Source organism: Vigna angularis, chromosome 5 (genome assembly GCF_016808095.1).
Source record: "Vigna angularis cultivar LongXiaoDou No.4 chromosome 5, ASM1680809v1, whole genome shotgun sequence".
NCBI lineage: Eukaryota > Viridiplantae > Streptophyta > Magnoliopsida > Fabales > Fabaceae > Vigna > Vigna angularis.
In genome coordinates, this window is record NC_068974.1 from 27,564,741 (window position 1) to 27,584,881 (window position 20,141).

Sequence of the window (20,141 nt, forward strand, 5' to 3'; positions counted from 1 at the left end):
TAGTTGTACTCAATGGTGATGTTGTTTTAATGTTCGGTTTGAAGTTATTTAAAAGTGTTATGGATGAGGAAAGATGTTGTTAAGGAGGTATGATATTTAAAATGTGATATGAATGGAATAGTATGAATATGAAGAAGTATGATGTGATTTGTATTATATGAATATGAACGAGTGTTCCAAGGAGGAATATCTCAGAAATGGTTATGAAATTGTAAAGTATGAATATGGTTAGACTAAGCTGTCGTTCATCCACATTCTAATGGTCATCGAGTCTCAAGTAGAGAATGGTGGCGCATGTGGTGAGAATAGCAGGAGGCCTGGTTGCGTATAACTTGGGGTTCCAGCTATCGGACTAAACTCATGTGTAGACTTGGGTTTCCAACTACAGTGAGGGATGAAGGGCTAACCTCGTGTGGCGGCTTGGGTTTCCAGCTATGGTAATTCTGATGATTTTCCATATTACATTTCCACAAGAGCAAGAACGTCGTAGCTACATAATTCATACAGTCCGGACAGTCAGAGTAAAGTGAACAGTCATTGCATGCATTGTTGTATGGTTATGGTTGGAAATGTATGATTGGTTGTGCATGATGGACCTATTGATTTATATAAGTTTTATCTGAGTTATCTGTTTACATAGTTAATTAAATTACACTAGCTTACCCTTATTTTCCTGTCTTGTCATGTGATCCCTTCGATCGTCCTTGTCTTTGCAGTGATCACTTTGTGGGTGTGAGCATGAGGTGCTGATGACTCCCTGAAGCAAGTGCTGGAAGAAGAAGAAGGTAGTTTAAGAGCAAGACCGTTTGGTCTTGTATTCCTTTGGTATTAATGTAGGACCGTTTGGTCGAGACCCTTATGGTATGATTGATCGGTAAGTTCTTTTGATGTGTACTTGTATTTGTTTTCTGTAAAGTTTTAATTTGTGGTTATTATAGAACAACTGTAAGTTAACTTTATTTTTTTTATAAATTGTTCTATTTTATTATAAATGTAAGGACTCCTAAGTATAATTTATAGCTATATTTTTAGGATGTTATTCAGGATAATTAGCATAAGACAGAATCATTACACTGATAATAATTGATTCTTGCAAAATATCGATAGAGGAAAATTTATTCTCCTCTGTAAATCAGAGCGAAAAAAAAATGTAAAAAGCAAAGGTGATTGAATAATTTTGTATTTTGTGAAATGTCTTTATCGTCATATCTATTCACTTAATCGAAGAATATCCATCCACTTTCACCTACATTTTGACACTTGTAAATCAGTCATCACCGCTTTAAACAAACATAAACTTTGCTCGTTTGCACAGTACATACACCTAAAACAACAAAATTAGTAATTTGAAATTATAATAACCAAATTGTTTAAGTGCTAAGTATATTACTTTTGAAATTGTAATATACTATGTCTTATGTTTATTGTAACTCTCCTTCAATTAAAAATAATACTAAATAAATATATTTATAATAAATATTCTCATAACAATATATATATATATATATTATTCTCATAATAAATACAGTTATAATATATTTCAAAATAATATGCGATAATAAATATAAATATAATTATCAATATAATGTCATAAATCCCTCTAAATATTATAAGAATATTGATTAAAAACTAAAAAAATCTCTTTTCCTTAGAATTCGATTCAAAATTACAAACAAATTTGTATTAATGCATATATGTTTCAAAACATTTTTAAAGTGAATTTCAATGAAAATATTGAATTTTAACGTTTTTTAAACGAGCGTCTAAACTAATGGTTAATAATGTCCTCAATTTATTAATTATGGACAATATCGATTGCTATTATTAATAATCAGCACCGTTTAATATTTGAGTTTGTGGTTTTCAATAATCTTCAACTATTCAAAATTATTGACGGACTTTCCCAATTATTAACTACTTATTGCTCCTTCTTGACACACTTGTTGATCTGCAAAATAAATTTTATAAATATAAAAATTAGGTTTAAACCTCCATTTGGTTTTTTATCTATGTGTTAATCTCAATTGAACCAATTAAGTCCTCTCGGTTAAGTTTTAAGTAGTACCGTCTAACTTCGATGACGTGGTGCATACATATGTATACATTTTATATTACATGAATTTTTTATTTAATTTGTTATTAAGTCTTGATTAACCTTCCAAACGCCGCCTCATAGCCCTTGACGAAAAATCCGTGAAGATCACACTGTTCACCTTTCCCACGACACATCCGAGAAGATTAAACTGTTCTGCTCAATTACACACGAAATCAAACAATGATAGAATCATTAAGAAAATAAAAGGAAAATGACAAGGAAAAAGAAAGAAGAAATCTGTTTGTTTCCAATCCCTTAATAACCCCAACAAATCTTTCAAATTGAATGATCAATTCACTCATGGAGTTCTCCTGGTTCAGAGCCAACAACGATTCAAAAGGCTCTCCCACAGAAACTGATTGCGTTCATGAAAACAACCCTAGATTGGCTTGGATTGCACATTTCCCACCACTACAACCAAGATAAGGCAGGGTGAAGTCGAGGCGGCAGGGTCGAGGCGGCGAGGACTCTGTTGAAGGGTCTCGCCTTCTACGTTTCTGCTGGTTGCGCGACAGCGGTGAGTTCGATTTAGGCGTTTAGGGTTCGCTGCTTGCGCGACAACGGCGAGTTCGATTTAGGCGTTTAGGGTTCGCTTGGTGTCGTGCCGCAAAGATGGTTCAGGCCTGGTTGTGCGATTTTCGGCACGGTGGTGACAGCATGGCATGGTTCATGGTGATGAAGATGAGCACGCAGATGTTGGAGGTGCGAGATGCTGGTCGCGTTTTGGCATCGAGATGAAGGTTGGGCATGAGTGATCTTTGCGGTGGCGCTGATTTTAGGAAAGGGGCTTGTAGGCGAGGAGACATTCCACCCGAAGACTTGAGTTGTTACTTACTATCTCGCCCTGGTGCTGGTTCTGTGAGTCGATCTGGTCTGTCCAAGACCCTAACTCCAGCAAATCTGGAAGAGCTCTTTTCTGCTGAAATTTCATCATCTCCCCGGTATTTGGATCCGGCGTCTGTGTTTTCCCCAACCCACAAATCACCTGTTCTCAATCAGTTTCAACAAATCAGTTGTTCTTAATCAGTCAAAACCGGCATCGTTTAATAGGTAGGAGTCATACAATTAAATAATATAATATAAAGGCCACGTCATATAACACTTATACAAGACTTAATAATAAATTAAATAATAAATTCTACGTAATATAAGATCTAAGCAAATTTTAACACCGTGAGTTAAAACTTAAGAGACTTAATTGGTTCAATTTTACAAGTTTATGGACCCAATTGAGACAAAAAAAAACGATGACCCAATTGAGATTGACACACAAATACAATGACAAAATGAGGGTTTAAACCTAAAAATTATTACATTTATTAAAAATCTAATAAAGAAAATATGTTGAGTGAAAATAGCATTTAATCGGATTATTTTAATTGGTTGTATATTATATTTAACAGGTGTAGTATTTAATGATATAATAATTAATTGAATAAACAGCTACCTGCCTCCTCATTATTATTGGATCCAAGATTATTTTTTATATCTGATATTTGTATAAAGGAATTTTGAAGTGTTGTCCTTTACTGCATACGTCCCGAGAAGTACATGGTACTGAAGGATGGATCTGTTTTTATGTGTACTGTTTCAACCGGTACTCCTATCCTTCCCTATAATGATAATATGGATAAGTATGTATTTATTTATATCAAATCTATTCTTATTTTATATTATTATTAGTTTTATAATTTGTGTTTTTTTAATTAAATCTTTTTAAAAAATTTATCTGATGAATATTTTTTCAATTGAGTTTTTATTATTTAAGTTTTTTTAATTGGATGACTATAAATATTATCTTGTTATGTTATTTTGCTTATTTGTTTTAACTTTATAAAAAAAATAAGGTTTTATAATTAATATAAAATAATATTGTTATTATTGTAAAATAACAAGCAACTTTTATTGTTTTAAATATTGTTTTATTTTAATTATAAAATCTTACATTTTTATTATTTTATTTTATAAGGGGTCGTTTTCTAAAACTGCTGAAGATTGGGTTTTAAAAACCCTCGAAAATAAACCCCTATGATATTATTTTAAAGAAGTAATGTGATAAAGCAAGATAATAATTACATCATCTACTTAACGAGAAAATTAAACAATAGAAAAATATTGAATACTTAGTAAATAGAAAAAATTTAATAAAGGTTTGATTGAAAATCGACAAAGATTTAAAACTTAGTTAAGTCAACAAGATGTATTGTTTGTATTAATTTGTTTCAGATTTTTATTTTGTTACACAATGTTAAAGATATTGTGATGAAACATATGTGTTGAGATTTAGAGAGAAAGTTTGTGTCTTCATACAAGGAGTTAAAGAAGATGATTTTTGAAGAGAGTTAGAAGAATAATCTTAATTAGTACGTATTCAGGCTTGACTAAGTAGGGCTGGGCACAGTTCAATTAAAAACCATAAACTATAGTTTATCTATACTGTTTTGTACTTAAAAAACTTAAACTATTTTTACTAAAAACCAATTATACTGCTTAATAGTTCAATTTAAAAATACTGAACTTATTATACAGTTAACTGTTAACTGGGTTAACTGGAGTTTAGGTCATCTGTGTCAATTTTTTCTCAATTCGCCACGCTGAAAGCTTGTCACTATTGAAGGCTCGTTACGGTCAAAGGTTCACCGCCACCATCGAAGCTTCGCCGCCGCCGTCAAAGGCTCGCCTCATCGTTGAAGGCTTTTCTATACTCTGCCATAGCCGAACTGTCAAAGGCTCTACCACCATCGTCGAAGGTTCTCCGTAGTCGAAGGCTCGTCACCTTACAAGGTTTTTCCGCTCTCTATCTTTGCCGCCAAACTATTGCAGGCTCTACCATCACTCTAAGGTTATTTCCAGGCATTCCGAGTCTAAAGATAGAAAGAGCAAACAGAGGGGGAAGAATGTTCAAGATTCTCAAGTGAAGACCCTTTTTGAGCAGCTGAATGATGTTCCTTTGGATAGTGATGATCTAGCATCAACAAATATTCATTTTCGTGGAAGGTTTCCTAGACAGGAGAAAATTATCGAGGAGGCAGATTCCCGGGTGCGCAGTAATGGCAGTGGAATGAATAGGGGGAAAAGGCGTAAGTTTCGAAGTGCTCGAAGAACTCGTGTTGCCACAACATCAAGAGAAATTGGAGGTGAGAATGAACTTTCTGTGGCTTCCAACTCAATAGCTCAGGCTTCAGCCCACCAGAAATATCACTTGGAGGGGGCTGATGAGTTTGGAGATGATAATGTTACTAGGGCTCCAAAAAATGGGTGTGGCATTCCATGGAATTGGTCCAGAATTCATCACAGGGGTAAAACATTCCTTGACATGGTTGGAAGAAGTTTGTCTTGTGGTTTATCAGACACTAGGTTGAAGAAAGGGACATTTGATGACAATGGAAGACATATTTCTGAGATGCCTATGGCATCTGAGCATTTGAGTTCATATACTAAGTATGATGCAGAGGCACTGCCCTTGCTAGTTGAGGCTTTTGTGTCTCACGCAAGCACTGAAAATGCTTGTTGGGATCATGACTATTCTGGGGAACTAGGTCTTTTTGGTGATAACTTATTCAAGCGTGATGTTGATTCTGATCTCGCATCCAAAGCTAGATCTGGTGATCAGCGTAAGTTGAGAGGGAATCGCCACAGTCGACACCAAAGTTTAACACAAAAGTACATGCCTCAAACCTTTAGAGATATGGTTGGGCAAAATTTAGTGGCACAAGCTCTTTCTAATGCAGTAATGAAGAGAAAAGTTGGTTTGTTGTACGTGTTCTATGGTCCCTATGGCATTGGAAAAACGTCTTCTGCTTGCATATTTGCAAGAGCTCTGAATTGTAATTCTTTAGAACACCCAAAACCTTGTGGATTTTGCAATTATTGCATAGTGCATGATATGGGCAAGAGTAGAAATATAAAGGAAGTAGGTCCAGTTAGCAATTTTGACTTTGAGAGCATCATGGACCTACTGGACAATATCATTGTTTCTCAGCTTCCATCACATTACAGAGTGTTTATTTTTTATGACTGTGATACTCTGTCGACAGATTGTTGGAATGCTATATCGAAGGTCATTGACCGAGCACCTAGACGTGTCGTTTTTATCCTTGTCAGTTCTAGTCTTGATGTCTTGCCTCATATAATAATATCCAGGTGTCAAAAATTCTTTTTCCCAAAGCTGAAGGATGCGGATATTATACATACTCTGCAGAGGATTGCAACCAAAGAAGGTCTAGAAATTGAGAAGAATGCCCTGAAACTGATTGCATCAAGGTCGGATGGATCTATGAGAGATGCTGAGATGACCCTTGAACAACTTAGTTTACTTGGACAGAGAATATCCGTTCCTCTTGTTCAGGAATTGGTAAGCTGTTTACTTGTTAGTGTGTTTCTGTCATGACTCATTCTTACACTGAATTATATTTCTACTGTAAACTACTGGAGTTAATTTTGTTAATTTGCTATGCATGAATTGCTCTGAAGTTAAATCCTTGGTTCATGTAGGGCTAATCTTTGATGAAAAATTGGTGGATCTGCTTGATTTGGCATTATCGGCAGACACATTTAACATCGTGAAGAATTTAAGAGTGATAATGGAAGCCGGTGTTGAGCCATTGGCTTTGATGTCACAACTTGCTACAGTAATTACAGACATACTTGCTGGGACCTATGATTTCACAAAAGAAAGGCGAAGAAGGAAGTTCTTCCGTAGACAACCATGTGAGTAGAGTAATCTCATATTTTTAGACAACACCCAGTTATTAATTTAAGCCTCATCATTTTGTAAAAACATATACATTAGGCATAGACATATTTTCCTTTGTGAACATTAGGTGGTGATGCATTGGAGTCTCTGGTGCTGCATTCTTTTGGTATTGGATGAAGTTGATGAATTCTTGTCTTTCAATTCCCGGGAAGACATGCACCGAATATTGGAGCATGTATGGAGGAGATCAAGTGCAGACCCGAATATTTAGCTTTGGCATTGTTTAGAATGTTTTTAATTGCCAATAATAACTGTTAATTCTGATTGTAGTTAGTAGTGCATGGTTTGTATTGTAGAAGTGTCCAATACTTTAACAATAGTACCAAAACATTTTGTTTGTTTGAGTTAAAATAGTTTACTGAACTAAACTATAGTTAACTAAAAAAATACTTAGTTCAGTTCAGTTAACTGAACTATCTTTTAGTTCAGTACAGTTTTCATAAACTGATTTATAGTTAACTATAAATTTGTATAGTGCAGTGCACTATAGGGCAGTTTGCCCACCCCTACGACTAAGATGTATTAGGTTTTAAAGGAGATATTTTGGTGGGTATGACATGAAAAAGGAATTGCCTCAATAAGTTTCTACATGTTTAACATATCAGAAGGTCAAGGTGGATAATTAGAGACCTCTTGGAGTGGAAGTTGGATAACATTGATATAAACTTTATTACCTGTTTGCTAGAGTTAGTGAGAGTTCATAATGTTATATGGGTGATAATGGTCTGTTTAACCAAGATCCCTCATTTCTTGCCTTTGAAACAGAGAATATTTATGGCTAAACTAGCACAAATGTATATCAAGAAGATAATGAGATTGCATGAAGTGCCTTATAGCATAGTATTAGCCAAAAATTTAAGGTTCACATGTACATTTTGGCAGATTTTGTAGGATGCTTCAAAAACAAGGTTGAGAATGAATTCTACCTGTCATCCTCCAACATATGGTCCGTCTAAGAGAATGATATAGTCTCTAAAGGATCTTTTGAGAACATGTGCTACCTTTAGTGGAATTTACTTATAACAATAGTTTCCATAATATCATTGAGATGACTTCTTTTGAGTCATTTTTAATTTTTTTTATGCATGTGTTGTTAGGATAATGCATGTGGCTGAAAAGGGTTATGAATTTTTTATTGTCTACAATAAAAATTGATATTACTGATTACTATCGACGAACCTTTGGCTATCAGTAAAACTATTGTTCGTAAATTTTATCGACGAATTTTTTGTTTCGTTAGTAATGTCGTCGATAATTACCAACGAAAAAATTTTGTCGGCAAATATCGCGATCTGGTTCATCTTCTTTCTCCGCTTTCCTTCTTCTTCAATTTTGTTTCTTCATTATTTTTACCAATACAGAAGATTGAATACATTAAATGAAGTGATAAACTCTAGTAGTGTGTGGTGATGACAATGTGTGGTGGTGACAATGTGCGATGGTGGTAGTGTGCGGTGGTGGCAATGCGTGATGGTGGCAATGCATGGTTGCATCGTTTTCGTGAAAGAGAAAAAATAGGGGTGATCTGGTTGAACCAAGATAAAGGCGACCTGACTGAACGGAGCGACGACCTTGCTGAACGGAGATGGAGGCGGTCTTGATTTGTAGTTGCAATGAAATGGAAGAGAAAAAAAAGATGTAGTGTAAGATGGAGAAATTGGAGAAAAAGAAGCTCCCTCGCACAAATGAGGAAGAAATGTGTGTAAGATATATATATATATATATATATATATATATATATATATATATATATAACAACATTAGCTCGCGGATAGAGAGGAAAAATGGGTGAGAAAATTCTTTCTCGTTTTACCGATAAATTTCAGTTGGTAATGTATATATTATTTACCGACGGATTTATTGACAAAAAAATCTATCGATAGGTGCAATATGCATTATTGGCGAATTTGTAGACCAAAAAGTTCGTCGGTAAGTGTAATATGCACTATCGACGAAATAATCCATCGATAATGATTTTGTAGGTAAAATCCATCGATAAGTCTAATTTATTGACAAATATATTTCTGTCGGTAAAAGTTCGTCGGTAATTTTAAGATTTTTGTAGTTTAGGAAAAGTATCTTGTAAGAAATTAAAGTCTTTGGAGCTTAATTGAGTCATAAGCTTAGTTCAAGTAAGGAAAACTAACTATTTTCTTATTCATGTTGTTATATTGGATTATTTATTTGTGTGAATAAAATTTGTGATGAGATATGTATAATAATGATGTTATTTGTTACTAAGATGTGAGAGTGAATGAATACATGGGTGATAAAATGATTTGATTTAGCATGAAATAAATTGATATATCAATTAGGTTAAATTGGCTTCATGATTGTTTTAGAATAAATATATAATTCTTTTGGCTTGAGGAAAAAGATGAAAGACTAAACTTGAATCAATTCGGACTCTAGTATATTTGCTAGTCTTTTTAATTACGTAGATTTAGTGGACGAGCCAACCCTTCACTGAATTAAATTTCAAATTTTTAAATTTGAAAGAGTTCAAATTTTTACTCGTTGAGCGAGTCATCGTTGGGTGAGTCTTGTGAAAAAAGCTCACAGAGGTTTAGGTCACTGAATTAAAATAATTTTATGATTATTAAAATATTTACAAATTCATTTGAATTTATTAAAGTATATTATTTCTGTATAAACGTGACCTTAAAATAAGTCCAAAAAAACACCAATTTAAAAGTGGAATTGATATCATTGAAAGGCCAAAGAAGGTCCATTGTAATAATAATATTCCTTAAAATATTGAAAAGATATATTATTATAACTGTTATCTGTTATTATTTCCAGGATATTAACAAAACATCTTAATATTTTCTATATTCATGAACTCTATAAATCTACAAATATATCTTTTGTCACAAAAAGTATTCAACCAATATTTAATATTATTACTTTATACTTATACAATATCCATCTATTCCTCTTCTCCACTTAAACGACAATTTTTGTAACAACCCTTATTAAGAAACTTTGACTAACATCGCTTGAAACTAGTAATCTAATCATTTAAACTTTTTCCATCCATCTCAAAAACTATACTAACATTTTAAGTAAAAATAATTTCTTGGCTTAATATATAATAATAATTATAATAATAACAACATTAAACCATATTTTTCGTCTCAATATATTCACAATTCGTTATATATCTTTTATATTCATTATATTTTTTTATTCAGATATAAACTAAAATTATCTTACTCGAGCGTAATTATCTCTAATAAAATATACTTCAGGAATATAAAAAATATTTTATACTTGAAGTTTTCTTTTATTTTTTTATTGTTACAATTCATCTATACGTTCTCTCTAAAACGTTGCATTTTTTTTAGTACAATAATAGTAGCATCTACTTCAATTCAACCTTAAATGTACGTATTTCATTGTATTTAATTCAAAATTCTTTTACAACTTATTTATTTATTTTATATTCTTCTTAGAAGATACTTATCCTTTTTTATCATTAACATTTAGATCAATTAATATAACTTTCAATCCATTAACTATTGTATAGGGACCAGTAGTTTGGCTATCAAACAATTAAATATATTTAATAGAATATAATAAACAATTTTTGGAGTGGTTTTTATGAAATACTTTTTGAACACAAGTACTAATAATACAAAAGTCAATCATATGGTCCTAATATAAAACTTTGAGAAAAGATAACTAAATTATATTAATTTTATTTTATAATAATAATGAATGGATGACACATTACAGTACACACCAAAATCAAGAACATCTCAACAACTAAAAAACAGTGGTCGGTGCATCTCATCCTTATCCTCTCATCTTTTCCAACACAATTCCCCTCATTTTTTAAACGTTTCTTTCACATTATTCTCTTTCTCACACCTTTTATTTATTTTTATATAGAAAAATAAATAAAATGGCTAAATGATTATTTTGTATCTGAATGTGTGAATCAATCAATAATAGTTTATTTATTAAAAAGGTGAATTTTAGCTTAGTTCTCGGATTTAAAAAAATTACAATAGCTATATCTTTTTGTAAATTATTCAAAATTAATTTGACATTTTAAGAATTAATTTAGCATTAGAAAGTTGGGTAGAAAAACTGATTTATAAGTTGCTTATATAACTGAATATAATTATCATATTTTTTTATTTTAAATCTTATAAGTTCGTATATCTATAAAAACCCTACCATTTTCTCCTTTTCGAGAAGTGTTACCAATACGATACTTAGTTTTGCGGAAAAGCAAAGTAACGACGCAGCATTCTATACACATCTTCTTCTCTCTCTCTCTGAAGATTTTTTCTCTCTCTTCGGACCCTTTTTCTCTCTGAATTCATTCTTCTGTACGCATCATCCATCATCTTCAATCTCCGGCCATGGCGTCTGGATCATCGGGTCGCGGAAACTCTGCCTCCAAAGGGTTTGATTTCGGTTCCGACGACATCCTCTGCTCCTACGATGACTACGCCAATCGCGATTCCAGTTCCAACGGCAATCACACGGATCCGGTAATTGCTCCCAATTCAACTATGGTATATTTACCCATGTGCCTTTTGCGTCAATTCGTGCGTTGACTCGCGCGTTTATGGTCTCTGAGGGCAAGTTCAGGATATGGGTCTCGGCCGTTTGGAGTAAAAGTTATTAGGGTTTTGGGAAGTTATCATTTTTAGTGATAAAAGTGTAATATTGACGGTGGAGGTTTCTATTTTGTTGTATGTTTTCTCCCATTCTCTATATCCCTGATCGTGGTTTTGGTTGTAATTGTTGAGACTGGATGGGTTATTTGGTTGTTTACGTTGGTTTCGGAAAGTGAATGAGTTGCTGGGAGTTGAAATTGTGAAGATTGGAGTGACTTGCTGAGTTAGGGTTGGTGACATGCTAGGATGTCAGTTCGAGGTTGTATGCATGTTTTAGTAAAATTGTGGTGAATGAATGTGAAGCTGATTTCATCAAGTGTTGTGGAATTCCTTCTGGTTGGTGAAGTTACTTTTGACTTATTGGTGTATAACAGAAGCTTTAATTAATTCGTTGAGGGTTTATTTGAGCTGTTGAGTGGTGGATGGGTTGTTGGGAGTTGAAATAGGAAAAGTTCGAGTGACTTGCCCAGTTTTGGGTTTATGCTGTTCTGTAATGGCTAGTGAAATCTTAGAATGTGAGTTCGTGTTGTGATTGAAAGTTTTACTGAAATATGTGTTTATCTGGGTGGGCCCAAGGTATTTTGGAGTTTATTTAGGAGTGTGGAGGGCATGAATGCATTAGCTGTTTGACTTTGAAAGAAGAGAAGTATATTGGTTGGATGTGAGAGGAAAAAGGAGTGTTCCACTGTAGTGTGCATTTGTATCCTGAGTTTTGGGTTTTCTTTATCCGTACACATGATTGAGTTTTTCATATGCAATTTGAATACATTGATGTGTGAGATGTACGAGGTCAACATGGTTGTCAGTTGGGAGAAATAGAATCAATGAGGGATTGTGTCCAAGTGTGCCACTTATATATGTTTTGGCAATTCAGATGCTGTGATGCTTTTAATTTGTGCACTTTAGTTAGCTTGACTGATTGGTTGATTGTCATGATTCACTGGATGTTTGGAATATAATTGATCGGTCCTCACATCCAAAACTAAAACTAATGTGTTATTTACCTTTTATGGTGTAGATATATGAGAATGGATGTAAGCAATAGTTCAATCCCTTGAATCATGTCAAGAAGGGAATCGGTGAAAATTAGGGAAATACCATAGTTTAAGATGAGGAGACTGATGATAACATAATTTTTGTTTTATGCTTAAAGTGGTAAAGTGATGTTTTCTCATTGAATCAAATTGCTTATTATGGGTAACCAGAGTTTTTTGTTTACTCATAATTATTGTGCTTGCTTTCTTCTTAGTTTTCTTTACCATTCTCATGCTTATTGTTTCCTATATTATGTGTATTCTTGTACTGGCTATGATTTATATGATGTCTTTTCTAATCTAGTATCCACATACATTCTGCAGGATTTTCACAAAGCAAGGATGCCGAGGACTCAAATGTTTACTGCTACTGCCTATAATCCACCTGAAGATTCTTTAAGCCAAGATGTGATTGCGACTGTAGAGAAGAGTATGAAAAAATATGCTGACAACCTCATGCGTTTTCTAGAGGGAATTAGTTCAAGGCTATCACAGTTGGAATTATACTGTTACAATCTTGACAAATCTATTGGAGAAATGAGATCAGATTTAACTCGTGACCATGTGGAGCAAGATTCAAGGCTGAAATCTCTTGAAAAGCACCTTCAAGAAGTAAGTTACTACTATAATTGATAATATCTATAATAGTTTGTTAGCATCGAAATTATATTGTGCTGTTACTAACATCATTCCATCTTATCTTCCAATTTTTATCCTCCAGCCCAAACTTTGGGGGTGTGTGGAATCTAAATCATTGATGTAATTATAATCATTAATTTACTATTTTACTCATTCATAAGTGGTATTGCAAACCCTTGTTTTTATTTTCTCAGCCAGCCTCCTCCCAACCGTAGATATGATTCTCCATAGTGTCATCAAGTCACATAATAACCTGGTAACTGCCAGATTATGATATTTTATAAGCATAATAGAGACAAGAACAAACTCATATATATTGACACAATTCTAAGAGATATTAAAGTTTTTTTCCTTAAATGATTTTGATTTGATTGAATCAACCTGTACTTGGACCTAGGGGTGTTATTTTGATAGTTTGGACAAATCTTTAGATGGATAGAAAAGAATCTATTAATGCTTTTGTGATCTGTCAAAAATGCATTGAAAAAAAATCCAATTGATCCATGTTCAATTTAATCAAAACCATCCATTGATTGCTAACTCCATTAATCACAATAACCCCACCCATCCTACCCATTTATTTCTGTTAACTAAAATAAGTGAATTGGATGTACTAATAGAGATTGTTTTGTCAACCTACTAGTGTAACTCAACTCACAGATTTAACTCATAAACCTGAAAATAATAACGTAATTTTGATGTGTTGAATGACCAACTTCAATTTTCCAAAAAAAAAAATACAAAGGAAACCAGTTAAAAAGTAAGCAAAGTTAACTAAAGTTACCATGACTTTTCCTGGGAAAAAGTCACTAAATCCCTTCCCAAACTTGGAAGGGTTTACTTACTGTAAAAAAAGAATAATAAAAAATTTATTAATGACTAATTGCATGAGATAATATCTTTTAGGATTGTATTTTAATTTCATAGTAAAGAAAATTAGTAACCACAACAACAAAGAATGATAGTACAATAGTGCTAAAATAAGATTAAACATTACATGAATGACCAAGTCATATATGAATTTCATAAAAACACACGTTCTTACACTGAAAGCATTTAAAACATAACTTAATTTCTTCAAATAGTTTGAGTACTAACAAAAACTGTTGAGTATAGTCAACGAGGGGAATTTTATGTTGATTTTGAACTTGCTGACTTGCTTCTTGACTTGAGAGTTTACACAAGTTTACAAAAGTTTAATGAGTGTATGAGTTTACTTAGAAAAGAGTTTGAAAGTGAGTTAACTTGCTTTATCTACCTGGGAACGTGAGCTCATAATAGGTCAGAGTTCATTCCAGAGTTTGACAACCTTGAATCCTACCTAGTCTACCATCACCCGCAACCAAGTAAATTTTTAAGTGCAAGAATAAGCAAGATAGAAAGCACCAAGGACAGGAACATATATGAATAACAGTTAGTGATTAATTTTTATCCTTAGTCTTGTGCACAAGCATGCGTAGGTGGTTAGTTTCCGAGGCAGAGGCAATACACCTTTTTACCAGAATTTTTTTGTTTCATTCAAAACTGGAGGTGTGAAGGGTAATTGCCTCCATGTCTCTATCTGCACTGAAAAGTTGGTACTTCTTAGGGCCATTTATGCAGAATGATATTTTGATATATCAAATTCTAACTCAACTCTGTTCAAATGCATTATAATCTTTAGTTGCTTCTCTCTTTATTTTTCTTGGCACATGTTTGGCGAAGATGAAATGAGTACGAAATAGAGAGGATGGAGAGGTTAAATAGATGAGAAATAAGGGATTTTCCTGGTTTGGTTAGGTGGAAATGGGAGGAGACAAAAAAAAAGGGTGTACCTTTGTTTCCTTGCTATACTGCATGGAATTGTGAGTGGGGAGACAATTGGACCTTGTGGCGGTTTGAAACTGAGAAATTGTGCAGTCCTACGGTAGTTTTTGCTGTTCAAAATGCGACAAATTCTGCATTACTAGCTGTTTTATACATTACTGATGATATTAAACTGCCAATAATGTATAATGGTTGGTTTTAAAAAGCATAATTGATTTTCACTAATCACAATAGGTCGTGTGAATTAAAAATCAATTTACAAGCGACATTTTTATATATTTTTCCTTTTCTTTTTTCATATCTCTTTATTTCTCTTAAAATGGACATTCATTATTTTATTTGTCATCTATTATTTTCCTTCTTACCACAAACACACTCTAATTGTTTGAATGAGGGTAATATGGGAATAATAGTCATAGTAATTCATTCTGTTTCATTCACTTTCCAAACAATAGAATGAAAATGCATTCTATTCCATATTAATCCATTTTGCTCTGCTCATCATTAGATATTCAAAAAAATTATAGTGTGTACTCAACTTGAAATAAAATAAAAAATAATGTGTGCTCATCATTAGATATTTTATCAGGTGCATAGATGCACTGTAAGATGTGTTTCATTTGTACCTGGTTGATATGCATACCACATTACCACCAGAGTAGCACCTACTTCCTAGCTCATTTCAAAACACAAATCTCATTGTCCTTGTGGAAATGTAATCTAGCAAAAAGTACCTGTGTAATCAACAGTCAAAACCTTTTACAAAGTTGGACCTGGATAAAAGGCACCATTGTATTTTTTGACGAAAATAAACTCTTTGGAGATCTAAATCCTTTTTTAATGATTTCAGTTTATTTTTCTTCATCTTTCTCAATCTCTGATTCTTTAGCTAGGATATCCAAGCACAGCCACGAGGTAATTTCAAAAGACGAAGTTATCTCCAATTGTGTTGCAGGATATCCTGGTGTTCCTAGCTTGCTCAGTGCTACAAGTGGTAGGGATCCTTTGTGTTGAATATGAGGGCTGGTGCGGGGCATAAGTCGAATGGTTTAGTTGGTCTTACGACAGATCTCTGGCCCCGAAGGAGTTGGATTAGAAGTACCATAATGGGTCAGGATTTTTGGGTTGCTCTTTAGTAATGTGAACCTAGAATATTAGTCTTTATCTGAATATGCAAACCCAGCCAGTCTTATATCGATTTGCAGATTTTTAATATACTTTGTTCATCAAGGTTAACAATTACCAACCCTGTGCAGTATTGCTAAATTAAGAATTCATTACTACTGGAATAAGTTGAACAGTACTCCCAACCTTAAACACTCTCGTGTTTCTTCTGTAGGTTCACAGGTCTGTACAAATTTTAAGAGACAAGCAAGAGCTGGCTGACACTCAGAAAGAATTGGCCAAGCTTCAACTTGCTCAGAAAGAATCATCTTCCTCCACCCATTCACAGTCCAACGAGGAGAGATCATCACCAACCACAGATCCTAAAAAAACTGACAATGCATCTGATGCAAACAACCAGCAGTTGGCTCTTGCTCTACCTCATCAAATTTCCCCTCAGCAGCAGCCTGCAGCGCCTCCTGCTCAGGCTCAGGCACCTGCATCAAATGTGACTCAAGCCCCTCAGCAACCTCCTTATTACATGCCTCCCACCCCTCTGCAGAATACACCTGTGCCCCAGAACCAGTATTTGCCTTCTGATCAACAATATCGAACTCCCCAACTTTTGGCCCCACAACCAACACCATCTCAAGTAACACCGACCCCACCCGTGCAACAATTTTCTCACTATCAACAGCAACAGCCACAACCTCAACAACAACAGCAGCAGCTCCAGCAGCAACAACAGTGGTCACAGCAGGTGCCATCACCTCAGCCACCCTCAATGCAATCTCAAACAAGACCCCCCTCTCCAGCTATGTACCCTCCATACCAGCCGAACCAAGCAACAAACCCATCACCTGCAGAAACACTTCCAAACAGCATGCCCATGCAAGTGCCGTATTCAGGAGTTCCACCGCCAGGATCTAGCCGAGCTGACACAATACCATATGGATATGGAGGAGCTGGAAGAACAGTTCCACAACAGCCTCCACCCCAGCAGATGAAGGGTTCTTTTCCTGCACCACCAGGTGAGATGTATGGACCTACTGGTTCTCTCCCGGCCCTTCCTCCTCCTGGTAGTGCATACATGATGTATGAGGGTGAGGGAGGAAGAACGCATCATCCACCACAACCTCATTTTACTCAACCTGGATATCCTCCAACAAGTGGTTCCCTTCAGAACCCCCCAAGCCATAATCTAATGGTTCGAAATCCCAACCAGTCGCAGTTTGTCCGCAACCATCCCTACAATGAGTTGATTGAGAAATTGGTGAGCATGGGATTCAGGGGAGACCATGTTGTCAGTGTGATCCAGAGGATGGAGGAGAGTGGACAGGCCATTGATTTCAATTCGGTACTTGACAGGTTGAATGTGCATAGCTCTGTGGGTCCTCAGAGAGGATGGTCAGGGTGATCAACAACTTTTCTGAACAATACTTGTCTGCCAAACTAATACTCTGTTCAAACCCTCAAATCATTGCGTGTTTTAGTATGCATTGAATAAAAGTTTTATGTAATGTGATGGTTTATCTTCCTATGTAAAAAATGCCTTGAGATGTGAGGATTGTCTAGTATTTATGCAGAAAATCCTCCACTTGCTCTTTTCTATTTTTTTAACTTATATTTTAAAGTATATGAAACTTTAGATTATTGGTAATCCCCTTGTTTTTTTTTTTTTACTTTATATGCTCAATATATATATTTATTAGTTATAGTATATGAAAAAAAATTTAGGGGTAAAAACTTTAAAGCATAAGTAAAGGATGATTCTGGTCTTTATATTTTAAAACTGGTGGTGGTTTTGATTCTTGTACTTTGTAAACTGTAGTAATTTGGTCCTTTGTCAGGTCAAAATGATATAGGGTAAGGAATAAAATTTATAACATTTTATAATTGCATAGGATTAAGAAGTTGACCCCGTATGGACTAAGACTAGTTCTCATCAAATTTGAAAGACATCTTATTTTATCCAAAATTTACTGGAGTTAGACATTTGTTAAGGAATCATTATTCATTCATTCTTTTAGCTTATTTCAGAACAACCCAAAGTTCTTTTCTAACGAATTTCTGGACTATAAGAATTTTTCGAGTACAATGAAATATCATTTTCATATGAATAATCAAATATTAAGTAAGAATAAGGTATTATTGAATCGCTTTGTTTGGTACCCAATTGAAGAGGCCGCAAGCCCACAACTGTGAGAGTTACGGTAGAAAATAAAAAACAGTCAAAAGAGAGAAGGAAACTCCAATGCCACAGATGGCAGAATATTCCCTCAATGGGTGAGAACGAAAACTTCTTTTTATGGGATTTGTGTTTTTTCCAAATTTAATTTTTTTGTTGCTTAAATTTTACAGACCATGTATTAATAGAATTTTTCATTTTGTTTATAACAATTTTTATATAGATTAGACAAGTCAATTATTTTACTTGATCATATTTATTTTTGTTAATAAAAAAAGAAATACAAGGTAGATGAGACGAACAAAAGGTGCATGTGCAGGGGAGGGTAAGGTAAAGTCTCTGTCTCGATGCCATTTGCAGACTTTTGCAATGAATCATACATTTTTTAATATAAGAATAATAATATAATAATATAATGATGAATCCATAGTTAGTGGAGTTTTGGTCACCTATCACGATGTTTGTGCTTCAAATTGCATTTCAATTAAGTATATATTTTATTACATATTCGCTGGTCAATTTATTGTTCGGAACATAAGAGCACGTTGGTATTTTTTTTCTTTTACACATAATTCTAAAGTTATGGCAATAAGGGGTAGTATTTTTTTTGTCGGATCGGGTTGCGGGTAGCGGATTAAGTAGCAGGTGAATTTTTTTTGTTGGGTCAGGTTGTGGGTAGACACTATTTATGTCCGACCCGATCTGTTGTCATCCCTACTAATATCTAATTATATAATATCTAATTATATGAACTATCCTATTTATAAATTATAATGAGTAAAGCGTATTATTGTGGTTATATTACTATTTTTACTGTGGTCAAGACTTAAAAGTCATATGACCTTGCAAAACTCACTCTTTGAATATAAATTAATTTTAAGAGCTTACAAAAAATTTATTGTGTTTCCTTTAGTGAAAATGGTGCTTGCATAGTTAAATTTTCTTAATTAGTTTCTTCTCTTGTCTTTTTGGAGCTACCAAAGAGTCTATCAAGTCTTGCCATCTTAGAGCTAACAAATATTGTGTCAAGAGACTAATAAAGAATAAGGGTTGCTTATATTTGGTAAGGTACTCACCATTTTACCTTTCCTCGTTTCAATTCCAATTGCATCCTTATGTTAATATAAATTGTTTTCATTCCATTTCTTGCATAATCTTTGTATTTTTTATAAGCTTCCATTTTTTAACTCACCATAATCTAAGGCTTGTCAATAATCACAAAAAACTCTCACCCAAATACCACTCCATTACCTAGGCAAGGTTTATCCAAAAAAATACCTCTCACACCCTTTTCTTAGTTTTCGATAATCAACCAAAAAAACCCATGACACCACCCATAATTCAAACTAAATTTTCCTAAACCTTATCTAAGTATACACTGTAAAACCTATAATGTCCTTACTTAAGAGGTACATTATAGTATTATGCTTATATATTATTTATGTTTTAGTTTTTAATTTTGATGTGAGATTGGAGTTCGTCTATGTTTGGAACTTTCATACAATTTTGTCTTTGAATTTTAAAAATGAATGAATATAATCTTTTTAATCCAATTATCTTAAATTTCTTTATGTGTCAAACATGTTTTATTAGTAAATATGAAAACGGGAATGTGTTAAACAATATAATAACTCAAATGTTAAATGAAACTTGTTTGATAGGTAAAAAGAATTAAACATAATTAGATGAAAAAAATTATATTAGTTTATTTTTAAAGCTTGAGAACCAAAATGTATCAAAGTTTTCAACAAGGAATAATTTCAATTTTATATCAAAGTTAAGGGATTAAAGACACATATATAGACACACACACACATATATATATATATAATATATATATATATATATATATATATATATATATATATATATATATATATATATA

General features: G+C 33.6%; 2 protein-coding genes across 2 annotated transcripts; both read left to right on the top strand.

Annotated features, from left to right (window-relative positions):
- The first annotated feature begins 2,842 nt into the window (after window positions 1-2,842).
- Window positions 2,843-7,220, top strand: LOC128193335 (protein STICHEL-like 3). Its single transcript, XM_052878215.1, has 6 exons — window positions 2,843-3,036; window positions 3,613-3,733; window positions 4,656-4,769; window positions 4,857-6,453; window positions 6,590-6,805; window positions 6,919-7,220. The coding sequence occupies exons 1-6, from the start codon at window positions 2,843-2,845 to the stop codon at window positions 6,966-6,968; spliced, it is 2,292 nt and encodes a 763-aa protein (XP_052734175.1). The 3' UTR covers window positions 6,969-7,220.
- Window positions 7,221-11,046: 3,826 nt separating this feature from the next.
- Window positions 11,047-17,728, top strand: LOC108340430 (formin-like protein 7). Its single transcript, XM_017577818.2, has 3 exons — window positions 11,047-11,356; window positions 12,844-13,131; window positions 16,304-17,728. Exons 1-3 carry the CDS (start codon window positions 11,225-11,227, stop codon window positions 17,483-17,485), a joined length of 1,602 nt encoding a protein of 533 aa, XP_017433307.1. The 5' UTR covers window positions 11,047-11,224; the 3' UTR covers window positions 17,486-17,728.
- Window positions 17,729-20,141: the final 2,413 nt, after the last annotated feature.

Bases quoted from the DNA above. Each gene is read 5' to 3' on its own strand.
- LOC128193335 (XM_052878215.1), top strand. From the start codon at position 2,843: ATGAGTGATCTTTGCGGTGGCGCTGATTTTAGGAAAGGGGCTTGTAGG. The intron at 3,037-3,612 runs GTATTTGGATCC...GGAATTTTGAAG, and splicing joins GAAATTTCATCATCTCCCCG to TGTTGTCCTTTACTGCATAC. The intron at 4,770-4,856 runs GCTCGCCTCATC...GGTTCTCCGTAG, and splicing joins CTTCGCCGCCGCCGTCAAAG to TCGAAGGCTCGTCACCTTAC.
- LOC108340430 (XM_017577818.2), top strand. From the start codon at position 11,225: ATGGCGTCTGGATCATCGGGTCGCGGAAACTCTGCCTCCAAAGGGTTT. The intron at 11,357-12,843 runs GTAATTGCTCCC...TACATTCTGCAG, and splicing joins ACGGCAATCACACGGATCCG to GATTTTCACAAAGCAAGGAT. The intron at 13,132-16,303 runs GTAAGTTACTAC...TTTCTTCTGTAG, and splicing joins TTGAAAAGCACCTTCAAGAA to GTTCACAGGTCTGTACAAAT.